General features: G+C 37.9%; 1 protein-coding gene across 1 annotated transcript in view; it reads left to right on the forward strand.

The window, feature by feature from the left end:
• The first annotated feature begins 2502 nt into the window (after positions 1–2502).
• Positions 2503–18931, forward strand: part of TMEM131 (transmembrane protein 131) — a 256258-nt gene continuing 239829 nt past the window's right edge. The window contains exon 1 of the mRNA XM_044669296.1: positions 2503–2716. Within this exon, the coding sequence (XP_044525231.1) occupies positions 2503–2716 (214 nt within the window). The remainder of the gene's footprint in view (positions 2717–18931) is intronic.

Here is an 18931-nt window from a genome sequence, read left to right on the forward strand (position 1 = left end):
GAATTTGAACTCTAGTATTCCAGAATTCTGATATTCTAGTGCTGTATTCTCTTCTCCATGCTGTTTGAATTAAAAAATGGTAGTTGAGTCTACCATATAAATACAAAAGATGTATAAGGAAAAAGGCCCATGTGAGGGTAAGTACTATTATTTGTAATATAAGGGAATTGGCCAGATTTAATTTTAGGAATGCAAATTGGGTTGGTAAATTTTCTTTACTAATACTAATGTCTCTTGGGCCAAATTTCCTCAACTATAAAATGAGGGGAGTCAGGCCAAATAATCTCTAAACTCCCTCCTAATCTAAAATTCTACCAGCCATGGTTCCTGAGATTTAAAAAGAAAAAAAGATTTTTAAAATGCGAATGATTCTATGAACTAAACAATAGGTTCAAATAAATACTTAATAATAAAAGTTCATCATATGGGCAAAATCATTATTATTAAATAACTTTGTTTTTAGGTATCTAAGCTACACATACAAGTAAAATAGATCCTATTTCTACCCACTGTGAACTGACTTTCTAAAAATATGTAACAAGGAACATATATTAATGACAACCTTGTTTTTTGAAATTCTAAATTGAACCCTGTCCCTGATGATATCTTTAAGAATCCCCCTGACTGATCCTTGTTCCAAATCAATTCTTCCTTGGAAGGGACTTTAGAGATATCCTAATCCAATCTCCTTTGGTAGATGAAGAGTTTCTTTTCCAAGACCACACAGGTAGCATCCATCAGGATTAGAAGCCAAGCCAGTCGACTCTAAATTCAGGACTCTTGCAGTTTTAAGAATTTTTTCTTGGGAGTTCTAATTTCAGGTGCTTGATTTTTTTTTATTTTTTATTGTAGATTCGAATATTACTAAGTACACAGTACACCCGCTTCGTGGTCCCTTCTAGTTCTAAATCCTATGGACTATAAACATTTGTTTGGAATATATCTTTAAGTCAATGTTTTGAAAAATCAATTTATCTCGCTTAATTTTTAAATGGAGTGGTGTTTTTGTTCTGTTTTGTCTGACTCTTCATGACCCCGTGGACTATACTGCCTATAGTTCTTGAAACTGGAGTGTCCATCAGGCAGTTTAATAACTTAGTTTCTAATTTACAGTCTTAGAGTTGCCTAGGGGCATTGGAAAGTGAAGGACACGCAGATAACTTGTTCCCAGATTTCCTTGGTTCAAGGAAGGTTCATATTCCATTATGGCAAGCTGCCACTTAAACGGATGTATTGAAGGGGGGTAAAAATCTCGTTGGCTTTATAGAAAGGTAACCGTGGGCTTTAATGCTGTGTAACTTAGAGAAAGTGGAATCATATCTTCTCCTCTCTGTGTCTCTGTTTGTCTCTCTCTCGCAGGTAGAGTAGGCTGACCCGTCTTGGCTCCAGTATTGGCTATTGTGCGTGCACTCATTCGCTTGTCTATCAATGTCCATTGAACCGCGGGGGCGAGGCAAATTAAATAGATATGTCATTCCTGTTGCTAAAAGGCATACTAGGCAGGGCCGGAGTCATCCGAATGGGATTTTCCCATGGCATGCCAAGCTGCCAGGATGCTTGCTCAGGTCCTCTTGACGTTTAGCTCCGGAATGCTAACGCGGTGACGTTTGCATGAAAACTCCCAGGGCTTCTTCAGGATGTACCACGCGGCAAACACTCCCCCCTGCTTTCCTCCCTCCCTCCCGCGGCTCCCACAAGGCTCGGTTTCCCGTCTCCGCCCGCACTCCTCCTCTGGGCCCCTACCACGCTAGCTAGAGGGCCCTGGCGCCCGGGCCAAACCTCTCATATCATAGAGACAGCGGGATAGAAAGGCCGGAGCAAGCCCACAGTTCCACGTGACCGTCGCCTTCACTTGAAGCTGAGGCGACCATTATTGTTCCGGGCCGAGCTTCCCAGTCCATCCTCCCTCCCCTCCCCCATGGCTGCGAATGAGATGGCCACGGCCAGGAGGAATAGGGGTAGGGGGAGCGGCGAGAAAGTTTTCTCTTATCCGGGCCTCCATAACCCGGGAAGGGCTGTTTGATGAGCGCCGCCTGGGCAGACACGCGGAAGCGCGGCGGAGGGGAGGGGCGTGGAGGAGGACTGACTGCCCCCGCGAGGACCCGCGCCTCCGCCTTGCCTCCCGCCCCCTCCACGCTCCTCCTCCGCCCCCGCCCTCCCGTGCCCGTTTCCAGTATGGCGGCCCGACGTGCGTGACCCGGCGCCTCTGCTACCTCAAGTACTTGTGGGCGATGCCGTGTCCGTGAGTGACACACTCGCTCTTTCACACACGGATACCTTACACGCCCGGAGCCCCGAGCCCGGAGACGGATCCGCTTGAACCCACCCTCGCCCGCTCTCATTCCCCGGCTCCTTCCAGTGCCGGCGGCCAGTGCCGGAGCCGCGGCTGCGACGGCGCCTCCTTCTACTCCTTTCTCCTCTTGCGCCTCGGATCCGAGACGCGCCCGGCGCTAAGCGAGGCTGACCGGAGCCCGCGGCGGCGGCGGCCCCCGGCTGGGGAGGATGGGGAACCGGGAGGGAGGAGGAGCGGGAACTGCCGCCGCCGCTGCTGCCGCCGCCGCCGCCGCCGAACCTTCTCCCTTCGCTTCCTCCCGGGCAGTCCGGGAGTCGTCCGCGGCCCCAAGCGGGCGGCCGCCGAGTCCGGCCGCCTGCCTCCTGGGAGCGCTGCACCTGGTGATGAGCCTCATCGTGGCGGCGGCGCGGGCCGAGAAGGAAGGTGGGTGACAGCGGCCTCCCTACCCCTCTCTCCCTGCCACCTTCTTCACCCCTGGCCCCGGGAATGTCCCCGGACCCCGCGCCCCCTCCCCCTCTTGGTGGGGGGGCAATCGGAGGGAGGGGAAAAGGCTTCAAAGCTGTCAGTTTAGCAGCCCCTTTTCCCCCGGGGCTCGCAGCACTGCAGCTCCTGACGCTGTCACTCTCTGCACCCCTGGTGCGCTTGGGATCCCCAGGCCCGGGGAGGAGGGGGGTGCACCTATGTTTATGTCTCTGGAAAAGGGTGCCAAAGGCTGGAAACTGCCCTTTGCAAAGGATTTGTGTGGGGTGAGCAGGGTTGGGGAGGTAATGTACGACCAAGAGGGGTAGTGGAGAGGTAACTCGTTTCTCCCCGATCCTGGTTAGTCGGGCTGTCTTTCTGTCCCCAGCTTTTGGCCAGCGCAGCCCGGAGTTCTTGTTCTCAATGATTTTTCTTCCTTCTTGTGTCCTGTCACTGCCATTTCAAAACTTCCTGAGTTCCTGTGTGTGTTCTCGCCACTTGGCACAGCATGTAGGCGGGGCGCATTTTTAAGAGTTGATAGTTGTTAATAGGCGAGGTTTGGGGTCACTTTATTGTTGTTTTCCTTTGCGTTTCATGGGTTGAGTGAGTGCTGCTTCTCTGTCACGAAAATGACCTAGAGGAAATTGAAGGAATGAGTCTTGGGGAAGCTTTAAAATACAGTAATACCTTTAAGGAGGGAGCGAATTATACTTTGATATTGCCCCCTTCGTCAAAGGGGAGATTGCCATCAACCCCCAGTTTCTTCAGCTGCCACCTGATCGTTTTGCTGTATTTATTTCAAACCAGTTGTTTAGATTCTGATTGTCCTTAAGTGTCATTCCTACTTCTAGCCCCCAATTAAACCAGGAAATCTACTTAGAGTTTGGGTTACTTTAAATCACTCCCTTGTATCTCAGTTCTATTTTCACTTTTACAATAACTTTGTCACTTTTGTATTGCAGTGTTATATTTACTTTGGAAATACTTTTTAAGTAATCCCCTTGAATTGTAGTCCTTTATTCACTTTTGAAAAACTGTAAATACAACTATCAAGTTTCTAGTTTGTTAGCCTCTATTTTTATAATTTACAGTAAAGGATTTGAATGTTTCTAAAAGCTTGTTTTTGTCAAGGAATGTATTGGAGAAACTGAATTATTCTTTAATGCTTTAAACTATTTTATACTTTGGAAATCTGCAGAAAGGCAAAGAGGCATAGTTTTTGTTGATGTGACAGGATTTTAGACTTTAGAATTTAGATCTGAAAGGGACTTTAGATCCAAATGCCCTCTAAGCTACTGTGGAAAAAAGATAAATTTAGAATCGGAATCTATCTAGGCTCAAATCCTGACTGGCCATTGACTACCTGTGTGACCTTAGATTAGTTACTTAGCTTCCCTTGAATTTATATAGCTTCCTTTTCTGCAAATGCCGTATTTGTTGGTTGGCCCTTGAGTTCCCTTTCATCTCTAAAATCTATGATCCAGTAATCCTTTTTTACAGATGAGGAAAGTGAAGACCAGAGAGGGAGCTGACTGAGTTACTCAGGGTCATTCAAGATAGTAAGTCACACAGCCAAAGTCAAGCCTAGATTCTTTCAATCCCAAACCCACTTCTTTCAGTGTACCATACAGGCCTTTATGCCCATTGATACCAGGGTGTTCACCTAATGTCTTGGTGAGGAAATGGAGCAAAAAGCAAACGTTCAGTTTAAAAGAGGGCAATGCTGCTTTCCCTTTTTATAATAATACTACTGTTTTCAGATTAAATTGTGATTCTCACAAGATAAGGTTTTTTTAGGTCACAGTTAACTAACTAGCACAAAATTAAACATTTACTTTGACTTTAGAAAGTTGCTTTTTTATTCTTGGAGGCACAAATATGGTACAAACCAAATTAGAATGAAATGAAAAAGTCAATTGTTTGGTTCACTCTAAATTTTTTTTTTTTTTTTGCCTTTTTTCATATTGGAGTTTTGCAGACAGATTAACTTGGCTTTAGGATTATTTACTTTATAAAATGTAACTTTTTGGGACAGCTGGGTAGCTCAGTGGATTGAGAGTCAGGCCTAGAGGTGGGAGGTCCTAGGTTCAAATCCAGCCTCAGACACTTAGCAGCTGTGTGACCCTGGACAAGTCACTTGACCCCCATTGCCCACCCTTACCACTCTTCCACCAAGGAGCCAATACACAGAAGTTAAGGGTTTAAAAATAAAATAAAATGTAACTTTTTATACTAAGATTAATTGATAATTATAATGTCAAGTTTATCAGAGGCTATGTTTAATATTGTGATAGTGAAACTTCAAACTTGAATGATTATATGCTTCCTTTTAATTGTAAAGCTTTCAGTAGGAAAACTCATTTGTGGCCTTTAGTACACTAATAAATGCACAGTGGGCCTTCAATTCTTCTTGAATTACTGATAGATTAGGCTCCTAGGATCTAAGATCTAGAGCTGGAAGGGGCTGCAGAGGCTGTGTAGCACAAAACCCTCATTTTGCACATATAGAAACTGAGTCCCAGGGTAGTTAAATTACTTATTCAAGTATACACTGGTAAGATCAGAGTCTGAATTTAAACCCAGGTCCTTCTCTGGACTGTCTTCGAGACTCCTGAGGATGAAGTATGCCTGATAATGCTTGCTGATACACTGCTTATTGTTTCTTTAACATCATTTGATGCACTAAATCCTTAAACGGGGACAGTTAAATGAACAAAACACTTGGGAAGAGAAGTGGCTATAAAATGATAAACCTGTGTGCTAATGTCTATTGGGTTGGTTTGTGAGATTTATTTTACTTGTGTATGTGTATATACAACTATACCTAATTGTGGTTTAATCAGTAGCTCTTATTGTATCATATAGCTGTTCAGTCTGTCAACAAGCATTTATTGAGAGCTTACTACTATGTGCTAGGTATTGTGCTATGTTCTGGGGATACAAAGAAATCAAAACAAAGTCTTTGCCTCTAGGACCTCATATTCTGATGAGGGAGATAGCAGACAAACAGTTAATGTACATAAAAACTATACAGAGTAGATTGAAGGTTATCTCAGAGGGAAGGTACTTGTGGTAGGGGACCAGGAAAGATCTTTCTGCAGAAAGTAGGATTTGACCTCAAACTAAAGCTAAAGATTTAATTGGTAGAAGAGAGGAGAAGGACTTCATGTTAAGGCCAGTAGCTTAGTTTTCCAACACAGAGTTTTCAAAAGTTAATGGCTTAAACATTTTGCCACTTGGTTTCTATTTTATTTGAGCAAAAGGAATTGATTTTCTTACCTGAAAAGACCAATGAACAAACGATGATGAGTCTGAGTAGGTGCATCTGAACTCTCTTGGTAAGATCTATAAATAGGCTTTTAAGTGCCACAACTTTTTATCTTGAACTTTATATTTTATCATATCTGTTTCAAAAGTAACCAAACATTTAAAACTTTATGTTACTGGTTTATAGTGTTCTATGGTATTGGGATTTTCGGTCCTAATTAAAAAGAACAGACTTTTTTTTTTTTAAGATCAGGATTCTATAGGAGACTTTAGAGCAAGGCTTATCAATATCTACTTGTTAATATTTAATAGAAATATGTTTTAATAATTTAAAAACTCACTGTGACGACTGCCCACAAAAATAGTTGTTACCCGATATAGTTTATTTAGCTTATTTCATGCCTGGACTAGACTACTAATCTAATTGGTTCACTATCAGGTCATATATCTTTTACTGGTTGCTCCCTATCTGATTATTGATTAGAGAGGCAGGTACATCATTAATTTGCAGGAAAACAACTGTGAAGATGTTTTGGCTATAGCAGACCTTCTTAAAAGTTTGCCATCTACCTTACCAGAATTATAAATTCCATACTTGAACTTCTGCAGTTATAATTTCATCCTGTCTTCAGGAATTTTCTTAATTTCAGTGAAATAACAAAGGTAATTTATGTTTCTTGAAATAATGCTTTGAATTTATAAAATAATTATTAACAAATACATGATACTGCCCTCTTACTAGGTCTTGTAAAAATCATATTTTTCTCCTGAAAATGAACTCCAAGAAATTTTTGATATCTTATTTATGACTAAAGTACATGGTTTACATAATTAAAATAAACTAAAAATAATACATAGAATTTGGGGTGAGGGGCACAACATTTTCAGAGATATGATCCTTTTTAGTTGTACTGACTTTATAGATTTTTTTCCTTTTTTGTTTTTTCTATTGAGTACTGTGATTTCATCAGTATAGGTCTTATACTATAGGAAACTCTAGGTACCTCCCTCTAATGCAGTTTGCCAAATTTATAGTCTTAGAGACTTCCTTAGGACTCTGAGAGGTTAAGTAAGAGCACATGGTCACACCACTAACAGTGGATCACTGGCAGAACTTCAACTCACATCTTCCTGATTCCATCTGTATACTGTGACACGCTGCCTCTCTTATTGTATATACCTCAATATCTTTATAAAATCAATTCATAGAATCTTAGAGCTGGGATCTTTTAATTCAACCTCCTCATTTTACAAATAAAGAAATAAGACTTAGAGGTTATATTACTTGCCCATGGTCATACAGTGAGATTTGTACCCAAGACCCTGACTCTAAATTCATGCCACTGACCCTTCCAATTTTAGTAGCATAATTGATATTAATTGGCATTTGATGGCGGGTTAATGTTTGGAACCTCATCCTTATTAGTCCAGTTACATAGTTTGCCAGGGTGGTTTTTTTCCCCTTTTCAAATATGAATTAGATTCTAATGTGGCTTGCCTTTTCTAGCAGCTTGCTAAGAAATTAGGTAGACTGTTAGCTAGCACTTTACTAGATTATAAATCCTTTAAGAGCTGCCTGACAACTGGGATTGCTATGAGCAATGATTAAGATTTTACATATGTATATCTATATCTTTGGATGTACACTGTATACATACCCACATGTATGAAAGCCATCATTAGCACGCCTAGGTTGAGTAGATTTTTGACTATTAATGGGCTCGAGCTAATTCCATTTACACAGTTCTTCTTCCCAGTCTTCCTCAAGATGGGTTATATGTGGGGCAGCTGGGTAGCTCAGTGGATTGAGAGCCAGGCCTTGAAATGGGAGGTCCTAGGTTCAAATGTGCCTCAGACACTTCCCAGCTGTGTGACCCTGAGCAAGTCACTTAACCCCCATTGCCTAGCCCTTACCACTCTTCTGTCTTAGAATCAATACACAGTATTGTTTTGTTTTTTTTTAAAAGAGGGGCTATATGTATTTTCCCCCTGCAAAGACCAGATTCTGTCTAATAACTTCAATTAGTAACTAATGTCTTAAATTTTATTTCCTGTCTAGTCTTCTCAGTTGAGCTCTGACCTTACACATTCAGTTGCTTGCAGGACATTTCTATTTGGATTTCTTGCTATCACTTCAAACTCAGCATTGCTTCTAAGCAAAGAACTTTGTTGACAAGTACTATTTTTTGTTTCCCTTAATATACCCTGAGCATCTAAAGCAGTACTTTCAACAGTAGTCAGATGTTTGTTGAATGAATGTCCTATAGTGAACTTTATTCTTTTTACTATTAAACAAAATTCTTATCCTTATCTCTTGCCAGTAGAACTACAGTTATTCTTGTCAGTTCAGAGTAAAGCATTAGTCTACTTAGATCCTTCTCTTTCCTTATTTTTTTCCCTTCTGTTTCTAAACTTTTCTTTTAAAATGCTTTTTATATTCATCCTTTATAACTGGTCTGTTGCACCACCTACATTTTCTTGTCTCCATTCTTTCCCCACTCCATCTATCTGATGTTTCATTGCTTTAGATTGATCTTGAAACACAAATATGTATTTCTTATGTTATTTCTAACCTCCATTGACTTACTGTTGTCTGTGGGTCTAAATTGCCCAGTTTTCATGGTCTGGCCCTACTGTACTAACCCAGCTTCATCTCCCATTATTCATCATCAGTCCTTTTGACAGTTAAATTTCCTCATCTCCTAAATGTGCCATGTTTATTTTAAATTCTATATTGTTATTCCATATATTTTTCTATAGGGCATGCTTTTCCTTTCCCCTTCACCTATATAAATGCTAAGCTTTCTTCAACCTTAGTATTTGGTGCCTTCATTTTCATTCATTTCAGCCCACAATGATCTCCTCCTCTGAGTTCCTGCAGCACTCATCTAATTTATTTGACACTTAATTCCTACTTTCCTTGATACTGTTACTTCACTTTTTCTCTTATTTTTGTGTTTTCTCTTTTACTAGCACAAATAATGTTTGATTTTGATTCCTGGAAAAATTCTATTTCATATAATTAAAATGGAATTTAGTGAACATCTAGAAAATGAAGCTGTTATTATAAAGACCAACAACAGTTTGTCAAGATCTGGTTATTATTTATTGTTTATTTATTTAGATTGGCAGATAATGGGTAATGCTGTAAATAGATCTAGTCTTTCTAGATTTTTAGCAAAGCAATTTGAAAAAATCTCATGTTATTTTAGTGGACAAGATGGGCTAGATGAGACATAATTAGGTGGATTCAGACCGGGTTGTGACTAGACCCAAAGAGTAGTTATTAATGATTCAGTGTCAACTTGGAAGGAGCTTCCTAATAAAGTACGTAGTCATCTGTCCTTATTCTTTGTTCTAGATAATTTTCAAAGCAAAAGGATAGTTAATATGTTACTTGAGATCCAAAAAAATCTTACTCATGTAATGATCTTCCTGATATGATAACACGAAATACAGATAAATGTAAAGTTTATTACTTGGGTTTAACAAATTTATTTTATAAGCATGATATGGGGAAAAGTGTGACTAGCTAGATAGCTGTGATCTAAAAAAGGTCTGAGACATTTAGTATGCTAAGAGCTTAGTATAAATCAGCAGTAATACAGTAGCCAAAGAAGCTCATACAATCTTAGACTCTCAGAAAAAAGCATGCTATGCTATATAGGATTATACCATATAAGGACTAACTGAAGGAATTGCTGAGATGTTCAGCCTGTAAAAGAGAAGACTAGACAGAGATGGATATTTTAAAAGTGTTCAGTAACACTTTTTTTGTTTGTTTGTTTTTTGTTGATGAGGGATCATGGTAGAGGATGAATTAAAATTGTTTTACTTGACTTCATGGGATAGAACTATGGACCAATACAGATAGAAATTGCAGAGAGGCAAATTCAGACAAGGTATAAGGAAAAACTTCCCAATAGTTAAAGCTATCCAAAAGTTTAAATGTTTTGCATTAAAAGGAATCTCAGTAGAGGTTTTCCAGCAAAAAATTGAGTGACTATTTGTATCATATATTGTAGATTCTTGTTTGGGTGGGAGATTAGTTTAGATTTGTGGTGGTGAACCACATTCAGAGCCCTCTCCAAGGGCATGTGTGTTGTTACTTGAAAGCTAGAGAGACACAAGACTAGCCTGCTCCCCTCCCCCTCTCCACGGATACCTGAGGACATTTCTCACATCATCCAACCCTCTAAAAAGTTTGCTATCACTGGTCTAGATGGTTGCAGAAAGTTAATCTCAGAGTCTGTGAAACTCATCTAATGCTCATGATTCAAATCAGTTTGCAACCTTAATTTGGAATGGAACTCAGAAACATCCAGAAAACACTGGGGAAGAAACACATTTGATTTCCATTGGAACTGTATTTTAGCCTACTCCATCACTTCTTACTGCTGCCCACTTGGACTTTAAGATCCTTAGACTAAATGACAAAAACAATTTTGACATACTGTAGCTGCCAGATAGCTTCAATCAGGGACTGATAGAAAATTATTAAAGAATGCTTATTTTACTTTATCATGTCCCTACTAGGCTTGTCTATTTTTTGGATTACTTGAAACATTAGTTTTAGGTAGAGGCTATTAAGTAAAATGTTCCCTTCCAAAAGTTTTTTTCCTTACTTTATATCAGTTTGCTAACCATTGAAATAACTTAGAATTGGCAAATACACACAGTTCCTAGATCATATAAACTAATAAAAAGAAAGAGAGGCATGGAAAAATCCTACCTGATAAGTAATCTTAATTATATTTGATAACAATATATTGTCTTTTTTTCCTTAAAAATTTCCAACCTAATCTTTTGATTGTTTTGTTTAGACCAATGTTAAAGTAGTATGACAAAAGAGGATATGTTCAATGAATTTGGGTGATTAATTCATTTTCTGGATGATGAGAATAATATTTTGATGCCTTTTATGAAATCTTTTCTTCCTACCCTTTGCCTCACTCTTTTGTAGAAAAAAAAAAGTTTTATTAATGAGAGTGATTCTGAAATTATAGGATGATTGAATGAGTTCTGTAAGAATTTCATAAAATTTTCATAAAAAATTCTGGGGAAAGGTATTTTCTTGAGCAAAAGGGGACTCCATTCAGATTAGGTTAGGAGCTGTATATAAGAGTGTGGATTTGAGAATGAAGGTAGTCGGACTGGGAGAATTTTAGCTAGCATAGATCATAGATTTAAAGCTGAAAGGAACTTTAGAAATCATCTCATCCAACCCTTATGAATAACATCTAGCTTGAACTGAGCAGAATTATTTTAGATAAACTCTTCATTATCTACAATCCTGTTTTTTCCATTTTTGCATACTACTTTTTTTTTTTAATGCTCCTAAAATGTACTCTTATGGCCCAGAGTGTAGCGTTGGGGAAGTAAAGTGATGACTTTTACCTGAAGGGAAAGAGAATATGGGTGCATGTGCCAGGGACCCAGAACAAAAGCAGAGGTAGAAGTAGGAAAAGGTCATCCGAAACTGGGTGTGGTTGCTCTCAAGAAGCTAGCCAAACAAGTTCATTGAATAAGATCAGAGATTCAGTAGTTCTAACTAGGGATAGTGATTGGCATTTATAATACAGCAAGAAGGAAGCCCTGTATTTAGGAGGAAATATTTTCTCTGGAGAGGTTTACAGAAGGACATTATTTCATTCAGGAAGCCAATATGATCTACACAATCCAAGGCCTAGGGTAGCTTTCTAACAACCTCCAGCTTTGTAAAAAGTGAGAATACAGACTTTTAGAATTGATGCAGCAAGATAAAGTCCTGGTTTTGACACTGTTGTATGACTGACCTTGGTCAAACGTCACTTAATCCCTTGAACTTTTCTCAACAAGAAAATTAAGAAATTGGACTAAATCTTCTAGTATCTTCTAACTAGATAATGGTCATCTGGCTAGTGAGGGGAGGGAAGCTTAACAGTAAGATGCTCACTAGATTACAAATGTGCTACAGATAAATAATCAAGTTGATTATAGTATCTACTACTGATATAGGAAAAGTTTTTATTTTTCTTGGGTTAGGTCCTTTAGATATTTGAAGGTTCTAAAAGTTCTTAATGTTTATTTATTGATGGTTTATTTTCTCTTGAAGGGAATTTCATTAAAATAGATTCACTCCATTTATATCTTAAGTATTAGTACTTTTTATGTTTTATATGGTACATTAAAGCCATGATGTAGATTTGGAAGAAAAAAGTTATAACTGTTCTCCATTCACTTTACTGAGTTTTTCTTTTAGTACACCATCTTCATTTATTTATTTTGGTGAAACTTCATGTAACAACAAATTTTTATATTTGTTAAAAGTTTTGAATTCAAAATTCTCCCCACCTGCAGACAGCAAGCAATTTGGTATAGGTTATACGTGTGCAGCCATGCAAAATGTATTTCTATATTAGTCATATTGTGGAAAAAAAAAACCCACCACCTATTCTCCTCCCAACCAAGAAAAGTAATGTTAAAAAAGTATTCTGCATTTGATCTTCATTCAGACTCCATCAGTTCTTTCTTTGGAGGTGGGTAATATTTTTCTTCATAAGTCTTTCAGAATTGTGTTGTATTATTGTGTTGCAAAGAATAGCTAAGTCATTCACAATTGATTATCATATAATATTGCTGTTACTCTATAGTCTGGTTCTGCTTACTTCACTTTGTATCAGTTCACACAAGTCTTTCCAAGTTTTCCTGAAAGCATCATGCCATTTCTTATGGCACAATATAGTATACTATCACAATCATACACACCTTGTTCACCCATTCCCATTTGATAGTAATTCCCTCAATTTCTACTTCTTTGCCATCATAGAAAGAGCCAATAGATGTGAGGTGGTACTTTAGTTTTAATTTCTCTCTTCAGTAATGAATTAGAGCATCTTTTTAATGTGACTAGAGATAGCTTTGGTTTCTTCTGAAAACTTCCTGTTCATATCTTTTGGTCATTTATCAATAGGGGTTTGATTAAATTCTTTTAAATTTAACTCTGTTCTTCATATATTTGATAAATGAGGTCTTTATCAGAGAAACTTGCTGTAAATTTTTGTCATAGTTATGATTACTAATTGCATACTTTCTTCCAATCTAGTTTTCTTCCTATTTATTCTTTTCTCTCTCTCCTTTACCCTGTCCCACCTCAAAAGCATTTTGCTTTTGTTAACACCTCTTCCAATCCACCCCCCCCCCCCCCCAGCATCCTCTCCCTTTTTCTTATGCTTTTTTCTTCCTACTTTCCTGTAGGGCAAGATAGATTTCTGAGTATGTATGTTATTCCCTCTTTGAGCCAATTCTGATGGAGAATAAGGTTCAAGTATTGTTTCCCCACCCACTCCCCCTTCCACTGTAAAAATTGTTTAATGCCTCTCTTATTTGTGTTAATTTACCCTATTCTATCCCTCCCCCTCCTCCCAATTCATCTTTTTCTCATTCCTTAATTTTATTTTCTTAGATATCCCATCATGCTCAGCTCATACCCATGCAATCCCCTGTTTATATACATTCCTTCTAACTGCTCTAATACTGATGAAGTTCTTTTTTTTAATTTTTATTTTGAATATTTTCCCATAGTTTCATGTTCTTTCCCTCTCCCCGAAACCCCTCTAAACCCCCCCCCCCCCAGCCGACACACAATTCCACTGGGTTTTACATATATCACTGATTAAGACCTAATTCCATATTATTGATAGTTGGAGTAGAGTTATCGTTTAGTGTCTACATCCCCAATAATATCCCCATCAGGCCATGTGTTCAAGCAGTTGTTTTTCTTCTATGTTTCTCCTCCCACAGTTCTTCCACCGAATGTGGCTAGTTTTCTTTCTCATAAGTCCCTCAGCATTGCTCTGGATTCTTGCATTGCTGCTAGTAGAGAAGTCCATTATGTTCAATTGTACCACAGTGTAAACTGATGAAATTCTTAAGGCTACAAGTATCACTTCCCTTATAAGAATGTAAATAGTTTAATCTTATTCAATCCATTTTGATTTCTCTTTTTACCTTTTTTTATGCTTCTCTTGGGAATTGTATTGAAAAGTCCAATTTTCTCACTCTTGTCTTCATCAAGAATGCTTGAAAGTCTTCTATTTATTTACACATCCATTTTTTTTTCCCTGAAGGATTATACTCAGTTTTACTGGATAGGTTATTTTTACTTATAATCCTAGCTCTTTTGGCCTCCAGAATAATACATTTCAAGCCTTCTGACTCTTTAATATAGAAGCTGCTAAAATGGCACCACAATACTTGAATTGTTTCTATCTGCTTGAGATATTTTTTTCCTTGACCTAGGAGCTCCTGAATTTGGCTATAATGTATAATCTATAATGAAATGGCTATAATGATTTCATTTTGGGATCTCTTTCAGAGAGCATTTGGCGGATTCTTTCCATTTCAATTTTACCTTCTACTTCTAGGATATCAGGGCAGTTTTCCTTGATAATTTCTTAAAATATGATGTGTGTAGGCTCTGTTTTTTAATAACTTTGAGATAGCCTAATAATTCTTAGATTATAATCTCTTTTGGTCCCGGATCTGTTTTCCAAGCCAGTCATTTTTCCAATGAGAGTTTTCACATTTTGTTTTTTTAATCTTTTGATTTTCTTTGTCTCAGAAGTCACTAGCTTTTACTTGCCAAATTCTAATTTTTAAGGAATTATTTTCTTCAATGTGAATTTGTACCTCCTATTCCCTTTAGCCAGTTCTACTTTTAAGAGTTTTTTTCTTCAGTGAATTTTTGTTCGTCTTTTTCATTTAGCCAACTCTGCTTTTTAAAGAGTTCTTTTCTGTGGATTTTTTTTTTTTTTTTGCCTCTTTTACCATTTGGCATATTCAGTTTTCTTTTTAAACCCTTACATGTTAGAATTAGTACTACATATTGGTTTCAAGGCAGAAGAGTAGAGTGATAAGGACTAGGCAGTGGGGTTAAGTGACTTGCCCAGGGTCACACAACTGGGAAGTGTCTGAGGCCAGATTTGAACCTAGGATTTCCCATCTCTTGGCCTGGCTCTCAATCCACTGAGCTACCTATCTGCCCCCTATTCCTTTTTTTTTTTTTTTTTTTTTTTTAAGTTATTCCTTTAGTATTTTGTGGTGCCTTCTTTACCAAGCTATTGACTCTTTTTTTCATTATTTTTTTGCATCATTCTCATTTCTTTTCCTAATTTCTCCTCTACTCCTCTATTTGATGTTCTAAAATCCTATTTGAGCTCTTCCAGGAATTCTTTTCGAGCCTAAAACCAATTTACTTTTTTTCTTGAAAGCTTTGGATGTAAGTCTTTTGACTTTGTTGTCTTCTGAATTTGTGTTTTGACCTTTCTTGTCACCATAGTAATGTCATATGGCCAGGTTATTGTTGTTTGCTCATTCCCCCTCATCTCCCCGGCCTATTTCTTGACTTTTCACTTTATAGTAAATTTGGACTCTATTCCTATGGTGAAGGGGGTATTGTCCCAAACTTCAGGCTTTTGGTGTTACTATTTTTTAGTTAGTTATGGGAATTTGTAAGTTTTCAATTCTCTCAGTGTGGTATGTGTGGTATGGTCACTGCTCTCCTGACCTGTACTTTGGTCTCTGAGCAACCACATTCTTTTATACCTTGGAACTGTGACCCAAGGTCCCTACTCCTTCCTGTAATAGTGTACTTCCTTACCCTGGAAATTTTTTTTTTTCAATTATATGTAGAAACACTTTGACAATTGTTTTTTTACATTTTAAAATTCAGATTTTTTCCCTTCCCCTGCAAGGTGATGAAAAATCTGATATAGGTTATCTCTGTATTTTCATGTAATACATATTTCTCTATGTCATGTTATGTCATGATAAAAGCCACATCACACATACAATAGAAATCTCATGAAGGAAATGTAATGGAAGATGATGACATGCTTTGATTCCAGTAGTTCCTTCTTTGGCTGTGGATAGCATTTTTCATCATGAAATCTCTTGAAGTTATCTTGGAACCTTGCATTACTGATAACAATTTAGTTCTTCACAGTTGATCTTCATATAATATTTCTGTTACTGTATACATTGTTCTCCTGCTTCTGCTCAATTCACTTTGCATCGGTTCATGTAAGTCTTTCTAGGTCCATCATTTCTTATGGCATAATAGTATTCTGTTACCACATACCACAATTTGTTCAATCATCCCCCTATTGATGACATATCCTCAGTTTGCAATTCTTTGTCACCTCAAAAAGAACTGCTAAACATATTTTTGTCTAAGTAGGTCCTTTTCCTCTGAATAAACTTCTTTTTACCATTGCTGATAGCCCATGCTCTGTAACTCATATTTTTACAGAGTTGCTTTAGAAAGGAGTAAAATGAGTTGCCCAGAACTACAAACGGAACTTGAATCCAGGTTTTCCAGACTCCCCAAATTATCAAGCATACTAGCTACTCTGCTGCTTGTTAGATTGCATACCACTTATCTATTGGTTTGGAGGAGTGAAGGCTGGGAAGATTTATAGATCATACACAGTGCTTTATCTTGGATTTTTTTTGTTGGGTTGGTTTTTGTTTTGACCTCTTAATATATCTGTAGATTTCAGGGTTATTGTTAAGCTTCAAAAAATGAATCTTTAGAAAATTCCAAAGGGATAAGGAATAAGGTTTTAAAAATTGGCTAAAATAAAAAAGCTTAAAATCATCACAAAGGATATGGTATAAATATTACAAATTATTAAACATTTTTTTAATGGAAATCTCTTGGAAAACCCTGCTAACATTTGAATTTTTCTTTACCTTTGAAGGAGCAGAAGATTTTCTAGAGAACTGCTGTTATTTAAAGGTTCTTTCTAAATAGAGTCTCTTCCTTAGAAGTCTTTAAGAGATTAAACAGTTATTTGTTTGGAATGCCATTGTGGGAATTCCTTTTGCATATGGATTTAACTAAATGACTACAGAAGTCCATTCCAATTTGATTTTTTGAAGCTTGTGTACTAATTAGAAAATTATGCCATAGAGAAAAAGTGTTATTCTAGGTGTACGTTTAGTTACATATAGCAGATATCTTTCAAATAAAGATTAAAGTTTGGGTTGGATTGCTTCCCCACCTCCCTTTTAAAATTCCTATATAGTAAAGCTATGTCTAAAGTATTTGCTCATAGCAAATAAGTGGGAAAAAAAAAAAAAACTATGGTTTTCACTACCAGAAGATAACTCTCCCTCCCCCCATGATGCTACATTGTGATACTTTTTGATGTACAGGAATAGGCACTTGATTTGAAAACAGAAGTTCCCATGTGGATTGGACTCATGGCTTTGTCATTTGTTACAAAAGAGTTACAACAGATGTTTAAGAATCTACTCTGTGCAGAATTACTACTAGATTTGGGGCAGGACTTAGAGCTCGGATAAGAATTAGTGATTATTCTTAGTGTTCACAACATAATAATTGAGGCAAATAATCAGAATAGTATGTGGTAAGTTTATTAAAGTTTCAAAAATACTTTATGTGTATGATGGCCTTTTGGGGGGCTTCAGTTAACAGTGGACTTGGCTTGGCAATTAACTGACATTGAGTCCCTATTATATGTCTATTACCATTTTAAGTATTTGTTGACTGATTGCTTGACACTGCAGATACAAAAACGAAAATGAAACATTCTGTTACTTCAAACAGCTTACATTCTAGTGAGGGAAATAACAGGTATATAAGTTTAAAAAATATACAGTTATTTTTGGGGAAAGACATTAGTAATAGTTGTGAATTTCAGGAAAATCTTTAGGTAGATGATAGCATATGAACTGATTTTTGAAAGAAACTGAGGAGTCTGAGGTGGAGAAATGAGGAAGAAATTCATTCCAGACTGTCTCTGGGCCAGTTGTAAAAGTATGTAGATAAAGAGAATGTCATGTAAAAAGTAAAAATAGCAAGACAGTGTGGCTATAACTTACAGAATGCATGAAAAAGGAGTAATATGTAATAAGGATAGAAAGATAAGTTGATTGTGAAGGGCTACAAATATTAGAGGAGTTTATATTTGAAATTAAAGGCAGTAGAAAGCCAGTAGAGTTTGAATAGAGGAGTGACATTGCTACATTGGCATTAGGAAAATCACTTAGATGTGAGAAATGTTGTGGGAATAAAATTGACAAAAGCTGGCAATGATTTCTAAGGCTCATTATAGATCTGTGATACAGTCATTTCAGATGAGATCGGGTGTGTTAAGTGGAGTATAGCGGTAGACTGATACTATCATTTCAGGAGTAGTTTAAAAATGTGTATATAGTTAAATGGTAAATGAGCTTTGACACTCTCTGGTAGTTATTTGTTAGGTTTATCTTTAGACTGGCAAATATATTGCTTAGTTTAGTTATATTTTGTCAGTCATGAAGCTGAGGGATGGGAAATAATTTTTTAAAGAATAAAAATCTTCTGCTTCTACCATTTGCTCCCACCTAAAGTCTAGTAAAATGAATTCAATCTTTTGCAAGTGAGCCACTCAGATTCTTGAAGATACCTATTATGTCATACTTTACTTGGAGTTCCTCCAGGTTAAATAGCCTCAGTTTCTTCTCCTCTTGCAGTTAGGGAGAGAAATTGTATTAGAGAACCTCAGAGGTCACTTCTTGCTTTAAATTCTTTGTGTCTTTGAATCGATCTTTCTGTGACTCTCTAGAATAGTAATGGAGAACCTTTTTGGACTTTTTAGGGATCCTGTGCCATGCCACCTTCCCCCCACCCACAATTGCATGCCAGTGCTCGCCTCACCCTTTAACTGTGTGTGTGTGTGTGTGTGTGTGCAGCGCACCCCCCCCCCCATCCATTGGAGAAGGGGCCAGGGGAGGGGTGGAGCTCTGGGGGGAGGCTCCAGTGCTTCATATGCTTCCCTTGCATTTGGGGAGCTGGGCCAGACTACCAGCCCTGGGCCAGCTGCACCCCTCTGCTCCCTGCCACCGCTTGGCTCCTGGGGGCCT

Source organism: Gracilinanus agilis, chromosome 3, assembly GCF_016433145.1.
Source record: "Gracilinanus agilis isolate LMUSP501 chromosome 3, AgileGrace, whole genome shotgun sequence".
NCBI classification, from domain to species: Eukaryota; Metazoa; Chordata; class Mammalia; order Didelphimorphia; family Didelphidae; genus Gracilinanus; species Gracilinanus agilis.